Genomic DNA, 8,880 nt, shown 5'->3' on the forward strand with positions numbered 1-8,880 from the left:
AGCGACGGCGTGTACGCGTAACAAGACTGCAAATACGTGTCCTCACACGACGTCGGTTTCCGCCGAAATGCCTGAGAGAGCAGCGTCGTCAGGCGAAGACCCGTGGGGCTGCGAAGTGCGAGGGAGAGGGTGAACGAGAGCGAAGGCTAGGAGAGGAGGGGGAAGAGAGCGAGCGATATGGGGAAAGAGCGTGCAGCGGGGGAGAGGTCGAACCAGTCAGGAGTGGAGTGTGTGCCGACGACTGTGGCGCGAATAGCGCTAAACGTACTACTACCAGATCCCGGCTCGCCTCTAGCACGTCCAACCTGGCTTTGTTCAAAAATGAAGATGGCGCGGCTTTGAAATCCGATAAATTCCTGATTGGCCGATCTCATCATCACCCGTATTTCAGTGCAATCGCCAACGAGTCACGATTTTATAGTGGCGCACGATATTCCGCGACTTTCCGAAGGGATTTCACATTTAACGCGGCTACTCCGGGTATAAATAAAATTAAAACTCGCGGAGGACGAGGGGTTCGAGAGTTCGTGGCCCGAGCGAGACGTCCGGTTCGAGGCTACGTCGCTCGATTCAAATAAGCCTTGGCGCTGCGAATCCTTCTACGTAGGTTTCGAGAGGATCTCGCGTTCGCGAGAAATCGATAGACATCCTATCCGGACGTGCAAACGACCACAAATGACCGCGACACGATCGAGCGAGGAATGGACCGAGGTCCGATCCTACTCGTGCCGAATTTCACGTCGCGATCGTGCGTTTCTTACGCACGCAGGCCAAACTCGTGCGCTAATTGTAACAACTTTTCCAAAATTCTTGCCGATAATGCTTAAATGATGTTTCTTCATCAATGTAATTATATCGCGTGCCCCATTCGAATAAAGCACAAAAGGATGATTATTTTTCAGTTTACTCTACCATTATTAACTATATTTTTTTTTATTATTATTATGCGTCAACGAAAAATAATTAAAATAACACATTTCAATCTTTGAAAACAACACGCATATATATACATTTTTTATTTATTTATTTTATATATATATACATATATATATATATATATATATATGTATATATATACACACACACACTATATAGTGTTTCTTAAACAGCACCCAATAATCGTACAACGCTACTCCTAACAAAAAGTTTAATGGAAAAGTCCTGAGCCGTTTTTTTCAACGCTCGATGATACAATTATTATTAAATATAAAGCTAATCCAATCGTAAAAGTAAAGATAGTCCAATCGCCGCTGTTCTTTGAATGGGCACACGTCAGTGAGTCGCGCTCTTAATAATGTGTGCGCTTACGCACATTACCAAGCACGCCGCGGCTCACTTACGTGTGCCCAACTAAAAGCCGACGCCGATTGGATTATCTTTACTCGGTAATAATTGCTTCGTTGAGCATTGTAGAAAAAATGACTCGGAACTTTTCGATTCAATTTTTGATTAGGGTTAGCGTTATATATACCATAATATAGGTTTGTGCGTGCCGCATGTTTCAATATGCCCGTACCGTAGCTCCTACTCACTCTAACGGACGAGTTGAAGTGAGTAGGAACTAGGAACTTTAGGAGTATATTGGAGCATGTTGGAGCACGCGACGCGGACAAATCTTCTGATTAGTGAGCGCTATTTAAGAAACGCGCGCGCGCGCGCGCGCGTGTGTGTGTGTGTGTGTGTGTGTGGGTGGTTATACAGAAATATATATTTGTTGTTTAGTTCACGTGTACACATATAGCTACTGCGTGTAGACCACCAGTTGTATGTATACACACATTACTTGTTCATCGCATAAGATTATTAAATAGATAAGTTAATCGTTAGACCGGATCCACCGTGCAAAGTTGCTCGTTTATTTATATCCGATGTAACGCGAATAATGAAGGGTAGCTTAATATAAAATTGCACTTATCGATTGGGTATTTTATACAATTTTGATGCCAGTTGTGTTATGGCGTAAATCCAATAGTGGTTACACGGAGACCTTACTAATTGCACACTAAACCGCAAGTGTTTCCTCTCGCAATGATGTCGTGCGCAGTTGGAATTCGTAAATATTGTAGCATCGGTCGTATTATTAATAATTATGTATGTGTAACGCAAAAAATATACTTCAAGGTTTCGGAATTTATTGCAACGCAATGAGAATAAAGCGCATGCTCAGTGGCGCGCTATGTGGCTGCTGTACGCACTATAGGCGCCACGATTTCCGGTCGAACTAAATCTCCCTTTTCTTTCGATACGTGACAAGATGGTAGGTTGATATGTGATTTTCACAAGTTTTTATCCGTGAATATTCAAGAAATCTTTAGAATCTTTCACTTCACGAAATAGCGTTTACAATTCTAATTATATTTACCGCAATTTGGTGTGAATATCTGTTGTACAGTGCAATAATTCGATGTGAGGAGACATAACCTATTTATTCGGAATTATATAGTACGAAACGTTTTTACTCTACGCAACACGCGATGATGCGTATATTTACTCGAATTATTTATAAGGATTGGAAACCAGATTGATACCTCGAAGATTGATTACTTCGTCATTCTACAGAATAACGTACAAAAGTCTTAGAATTTTACATGGTTCTTTATAGGTTAACGTGCCGAAGCAAAGGCGTACTTTTTGCAAAAAATGCAAGGTACACAAGAATCATAAAGTGACGCAGTACAAGAAGAGTAAGGAGAGACATGCCTCGCAGGGCAGAAGACGTTACGACCGCAAACAGCAAGGGTTCGGTGGTCAAACAAAGCCCATCTTCAGAAAAAAAGTAAGTGCATGATGACAAGTTTACAGAATAAATCCGATAGAAATAATAAATTATATTTATTTAATGATATAACACAGCGAATAAAGTTATTACTACATCTTTTATGCAAATTCAGATGTATACATTATATCTGTTCTTTTTGCTAAACTAGTTGTATATTTTAAAATTATTAAGTAAATATAAGTATTTGAAGTTTGGCAAAAGTATGAAAGGAAATGTTAGAGCAATCTGTTCCAGTGCAGTAACAAAAAACAGACTCTTTAATTCATTATAATGTTTTTCAAGAATATTATAATTTAGTTCATAACAATAATGGAAGCATATCAATTTTTACTAAATATATTTTCTTACATTATTTTAGGCAAAAACAACAAAGAAAATTGTACTAAGAATGGAGTGTACGGAATGCAAATATAGAAAACAAATTCCATTGAAGAGATGCAAGCACTTCGAATTGGGAGGTGACAAGAAGAGAAAGGTGAATATCAGTACATCTGGAAAATATTCAAATAAAAATGAAACATGCATAAATTCTGACTGACAATCTACTATTTTTTATTTTCAGGGTCAAATGATTCAGTTTTAAGCTACTCAATACTTTACATTCTGTATTTAATAAATAAATAAATCAAGGATTTATACATGTCTTTATTCTGTATTTTATAATGCAAAATCGTTCAATATAACTAAAATAATTAGTGATACAACATTAAAATAATTACCTTAATATTCATTCACCTTGATTCTCATCATTTTCTGACAACCGTGCAGAAACTATTTGTTGTGGATTACTAGCAAAACAGAAAAAGGAGTAGAGTATTTTAACTGCTATGCTATTTTATACTATGTATAAATTGAGGTAAATATTTGTGTATAGTAATTATTTGTCATAAAAAACAAATTAAAAATTATATGGTCAATATTTAAGTGTGACTGTTAATCTTGCCATTTAAAATTGAAAGTAAATATGTGTTATAATTAATCATATTAGTATATAAATGTAATAATTTTTCTAATAAGAAAAATATCAAGATTTACCTTAATATAGATGCATCCAATCCTTCTTGTTCCATTTTTAATTGAACTGCTTGTTTTGGTACGCCAAAGTATAACATTTTAAAGTATTTTTCATAGCGTGGATCTTTAGCTGCAGATTGTATTTCTTTCTGTTCGTCTTTGGACTCTATCTCACTATTATCAGGTTCATCTACTTTACATATTTCTACTAATTTACTTGTATTATCCTCATTAACATTATTTGATTCTTTATTATGTTCTTGTTCTAAACCAGGTATAGAAGATAACTATACAGAGACAAAGTAAAATATTTGTGAAAAGATAAATACATTCTATGCGCAAAGATAATTTATTGTAAAAGATTTTTTCTTTTACAATTTCTTTTTATGCACCTCGCAAACACACGTACCCGCGATTCTAATATTTCTAACGACGCCTCCAACTTTTGCAACTTATTTTCGAAATCAAACAATCTCTCCTCGCAGGATAAGGCGAATTTATTCAAGAATGTGACGGTATGAGTAATAAAATGATTTATGAAGGAGACCGTTCGTTTTTGGTTGATTGACGGTACCTAGAACACAAATCATTTGAAGTCTGCTCCCTGCATTATCGTGAAGTGATTGTCAAATTCGGCCGATTACGTATACATGCACGAGAAACGTCAAAATTTCATCGACACCTTTGCATAATCTATAGTCGGTTCGATTAGAGGTATTTTATAATCACTCATCATGGATTACAGTCGTACAGAAATTTCCTCTTTCAATTTATCAGTCAATTTATCAACAACTATCAACAGTGATAACCCACATCATGCAAAACATCTCAGTACACATTTTCTAAGTCAATGAAAATGTGACACCATATTCCACCATATTGCTATAATTAAGGTGCCTTTTCATGTTAACACTCGACGCTTATTTTTAGCGTCAAAATAAGTCGCGATCAAAATTGACGATTCATATTTGTCAATTAAAACATTATTTAATAACAAAAATATTAATTTTACTTAGGAATTTAGAAGAATATAACCAAAGATAAACACATCTAAAGAAATAGATGAAGCTAAAAGCCGTAAGTTTTTATTATTAATTATTTTGATGAATTACATTAAATATGTTATTGCCCATACAACACTGATTATTGAGGAACATTTTCAGAAATGTTTCAATCTTTCACATCTCATGTGCAACAGTTCTGAAAAGATTCTGTAATATGTCATATAAAATGTTTTAACAGAAAAATGTTTCTAAAATCTATCAAATCTATGCAATAAATTGAAAAATCAAAAAATCATTATGATGTTAAAATCCAAAATGTTTACTAAAAATAATTTTTTTGGTCAATCACAATTCGATTTAACATTATTTTGATGTTAATGTGACTTGTTTTACTTTAAGGTCGGTATTCATAGTCGGTTCTTATTTTAAGACCATCTTAAGTAATGTCTTAAGTCGCTAATGCGGTCTTCTGATTGGTTCGTGACTTCTTAAGACTGTACTTAAAACAGTCTCGAATATAAGATCTGACTATGAATACCGGCTTAAGGATGTATTAGACGTACAATGCAAGGAAAACTAATTTGGAAGTATATTTAATATTTACACTTTAAATAAACTATATATACATATAAAAATTGTGTTAAGAAGATTATTGTTTAATAACACATTTTTGTAATTTATTTATTTTATTGTTATTTTTATTATTAAAAACAAAAATTTTAAAAATTATAAAAAAATTACGTTTTTTTTTATAAGTACTATAAATATTCAAAGTAATTTATGCAAAGTTTTATTGTGATTAATTACAAACATTTACTGATTAGTTACAAAGATATAAGACTGGAAAGGATACGGGCAGTAGAAGTCAACCGCAGCAGACGTCGCGCAAATAATATATCTATGAAATGTGAAACTTCTTTATTCACTAAAACGCGCCACTAGCGCTTGATTCCTACTGCCTGTATCTTTTCTAGTTCTTTGATTTATAAGGAGTTTTGATTTGTAATACGAATTTCATAATTTTGTTATTATTTTGAAAATATGTACAAAACATCCTTAATTGCGAAAAACTTTTGTATATGAATGACTTGTTCTGCTTTAATTACGAAAAACTTTTGAATATGAATAATGATATTGTATGGAAACTGCAGTAGTTTAATAGTGATTAGGTATTTATGTGCTTACACATATATTATGATTAATTAATCAAAATGGTTGGCGGTATAATTATTATTTTTAAGAAATACTTTATTTTTAAAAAAATCTGTAAACAGATCACAAAACTTTTAATAATTTTCAAGTACTCCAGAAATTATATTTAAATATATGTTTTTAATTGATACACATTTAAACAATATTTAAATTCATTATATCGACATAATAAAATTAAATATTATTTAAGTATCAACCAAGTATATATTTAAATATCATTTTTGTAATATTAGAAATAGCTGAAATCTTTTTAATAATATTTTAAAAAGATTGCAGATTCTTTCTGTAAGTTGACGATTTCATCTACTTTTCAACAAAGTTTCATGTGCAAGAAATGTGGACATTTTGATATTCCAGAGTGGTCTTAGAAATGTTGCAAACATATTTTGCAATTTTTATATTTCACTTTTTCGGTTGAAATATTTCTGAGATATTTCTGAAAAAACTTTCAGTATGGGTGTGCACATTGGATAATAATAAATTTATCCTATAAAAATAAAATATAATCTTGTGCAAAATAATGTAAATAAAAAATAATTTAAAAAATAAAAATAATTCTTCAAATATAAATAAATCCATTTTTTAAAATAACAAATAAGTAAGCCCGGATCCTCGCATAGACAACAACGCTTTGATATAGAGCGCTAATTGATAAAAAATTGGTTGTGAAGATAAAATTTACTTCCATCGTCCGGCCGTTTTTCACCAATCAGCGTTCGGTGTCAAATCGCTATTGCTCGTATGAGGATCCGGACTAAGTAATAAAAGTGCTGGTAAATAGAGTTCAAAACAGATTCTGGACAGATTGAAATTAAAATATTAATTAGTTGATAATACATATGTATAATAATAAATAATTACCTATATTGTAATAAAAATAAAAAATAGCCTCTCTCCTAAACAAGTCAATAAAATAAATGAAAATCACGGTGTTAGCTAATCCCTTGATGCTAAAGCGTTCAGTGGAAACGCATCTGTGTTTCTGGTTTGAACTTGATAAAGATGAATTCAGAATACAATTGCTTACCGAGCGATTGGTTCTTATTTATAAATCTATGAGTAAGAACCAATCACTCGGAGAGCAAGCTGCGTTCCGAAATCTATCGAAGAAAAAATGTTGCAATCTTTCTGTGACCGGCTGTACATATCTATTCTTTTTGGCTGCACTTTCAATACTTTTTTTTAATTTCCACCCTTTCCTCTCTTCTATATATTCTTCCATAGTTCTATATTTCGTAATTTAAATATCTGTGTGACTTATGCATTTCTAATGTATAAAGTAATGTGCTCTATGACAGTTAAATAGAATGTATTTACTATGGTGGTTTGCGGTGTATAAAATATACCTGACATCATTCGGTGCTCGTTGGAGGTTAAAGGGCTTTACACATAAAATGCATAACAGAGCATAAGCATAACATAAGACTGGACCAATGAGCATTTAATATAATGTCACCATATTGATCTACATAAGATTGGTTTAGTAGCCTTATGTTAAGGTACAATTTCATGGTGTTGCTTGTCGTAGCGATAAAAGATCACGTGACTAAATTCTTCCTCAATTTGCCCACTTTCTTGTCGCCAGCGACGCAAGGATCCTGTTTGCCTACAATCCCGATTGCATACATACCAGCTAATGCCTAGTAATTTTTTACTGCTTTATCAATAAGAATATTTTATTTTTAAATTAGCCAATTAGCGACGCATGTGTGCAACATGCACTATGGAGCAATTGGAGCCTTCCCGCTAGCGACACTGTTGAAAAGTTGGATTAATCCAACTTTTAGCGACATCGCTCTTATGCAAAGATTTAAACATTAAAGAACTAAAAAGAATACGGGCAGTAGGAATCAAGCGCAGAAGACATCGCGCAAATAATATAACTATGAAGTGTGAAACTTCTTTATTCACTAAACGCTAAGCTCCTACTGCTCGTATTTATTCCAATTCTTGGATTTATAAAGAATCTTGCTTAGTTTGATTTATAATACAAGTTTAAATATTAAACAGCAGGATGTAAATATAATAAAAGTATTTAAGCTATATTCCAAAACATCCTTTTCGAGAAAAATTTTATTTAAAATATATAGAAACATGTATACTGCAATATTTCGAGTACAATTTTTCTCAGAGAAGACGTTTTGAAATGTAGCTTTAGAATATGGATGTCATCACGAAACTTGATAAAAATATACTCATTCAATACGTTTCTATTTGAAATGAGAAAATATAGTAAAAAAATTAGATAATCTACCTTAAGCATCTTTTCTATTCAGGTTAGAAAAACGAGTTTTCTGACCTGGGCTACGTTCCAAAACTTCCTCTCCGAGGAAAATTTTACTCGGAATATATAGTACAACTTATATTATTATAGCATATAGAGTAAAATCTTCTTCGGAGAGGAAGTTCTGGAACGTAGTCCTAAATAGTTATTAGAGCTGTGTAATGTAAACGTTATCCGAGTGGACCCCGTGTATTATCTTATTATCCAGTGTTAAATACAATGATAAAATAATATATAGGAGCATTCGGGTAATATTTTCGAACATAGCCCAACTCTATATTTAATAATTCACTTTACAAAGCATACCATCACGTTTTTCTGTCAGATTCTTTCATTTTGAATGAAAACGTATCGAATGAGTACATTTTTATCAAATTTTGTGATGATGTCCGTATTCTAAATAATAATCATAATAAATAACTACAAATTTCTTATTAATAAAAAATTTGTTGCGTGCGATTTTACCTTATTTAATTCTAATTATTTTCATTTTTATTTCCCATTTTATTTACATAGACTTTTCTTTATGATCGCTCAATCTATTATACCAATTTAATTATTGTATTATAAAATTATTATTATTTATT

At 32.5% G+C, this 8,880-nt stretch overlaps 3 protein-coding genes across 3 annotated transcripts in view; 1 reads left to right on the forward strand and 2 right to left on the reverse strand.

Annotated features, from left to right (window-relative positions):
- Nucleotides 1-78, reverse strand: part of LOC108748764 (glutamic acid-rich protein) — a 7,586-nt gene extending 7,508 nt beyond the window's left edge. Inside the window, exon 1 of the mRNA XM_018487096.1 lies at nucleotides 2-78. The gene's annotated coding sequence lies outside the window, so the exon portion shown is untranslated. The remainder of the gene's footprint in view (nucleotide 1) is intronic.
- Nucleotides 79-2,172: 2,094 nt separating this feature from the next.
- LOC108748760 (60S ribosomal protein L44) lies at nucleotides 2,173-3,423 on the forward strand. The gene is made up of 4 exons (XM_018487082.1): nucleotides 2,173-2,257; nucleotides 2,603-2,776; nucleotides 3,138-3,254; nucleotides 3,342-3,423. The coding sequence occupies exons 1-4, from the start codon at nucleotides 2,255-2,257 to the stop codon at nucleotides 3,360-3,362; spliced, it is 315 nt and encodes a 104-aa protein (XP_018342584.1). The 5' UTR covers nucleotides 2,173-2,254; the 3' UTR covers nucleotides 3,363-3,423.
- Nucleotides 3,424-3,436: 13 nt separating this feature from the next.
- On the reverse strand, nucleotides 3,437-4,671 carry LOC108748751 (WASH complex subunit CCDC53). The gene is made up of 4 exons (XM_018487069.1): nucleotides 4,476-4,671; nucleotides 4,203-4,367; nucleotides 3,815-4,080; nucleotides 3,437-3,567 (listed from the first exon to the last, which is right to left on the reverse strand). The coding sequence occupies exons 1-4, from the start codon at nucleotides 4,527-4,529 to the stop codon at nucleotides 3,507-3,509; spliced, it is 546 nt and encodes a 181-aa protein (XP_018342571.1). The 5' UTR covers nucleotides 4,530-4,671; the 3' UTR covers nucleotides 3,437-3,506.
- Nucleotides 4,672-8,880: the final 4,209 nt, after the last annotated feature.

The sequence above is a fragment of the Trachymyrmex septentrionalis genome, unplaced genomic scaffold (genome assembly GCF_001594115.1).
Source record: "Trachymyrmex septentrionalis isolate Tsep2-gDNA-1 unplaced genomic scaffold, Tsep1.0 scaffold109, whole genome shotgun sequence".
Classification (NCBI taxonomy): domain Eukaryota; kingdom Metazoa; phylum Arthropoda; class Insecta; order Hymenoptera; family Formicidae; genus Trachymyrmex; species Trachymyrmex septentrionalis.

Coding starts and splice junctions, on each gene's coding strand:
- LOC108748760 (XM_018487082.1), top strand. Junction 2,777..3,137: donor AGCCCATCTTCAGAAAAAAA/GTAAGTGCATGA, acceptor ACATTATTTTAG/GCAAAAACAACAAAGAAAAT. Junction 3,255..3,341: donor GAGGTGACAAGAAGAGAAAG/GTGAATATCAGT, acceptor TTTTATTTTCAG/GGTCAAATGATTCAGTTTTA.
- LOC108748751 (XM_018487069.1), bottom strand. CDS start 4,529: ATGATGAGTGATTATAAAATACCTCTAATCGAACCGACTATAGATTAT. Junction 4,368..4,475: donor CGACTATAGATTATGCAAAG/GTGTCGATGAAA, acceptor TTTGTGTTCTAG/GTACCGTCAATCAACCAAAA. Junction 3,568..3,814: donor TTGGATGCATCTATATTAAG/GTAAATCTTGAT, acceptor CTGTTTTGCTAG/TAATCCACAACAAATAGTTT.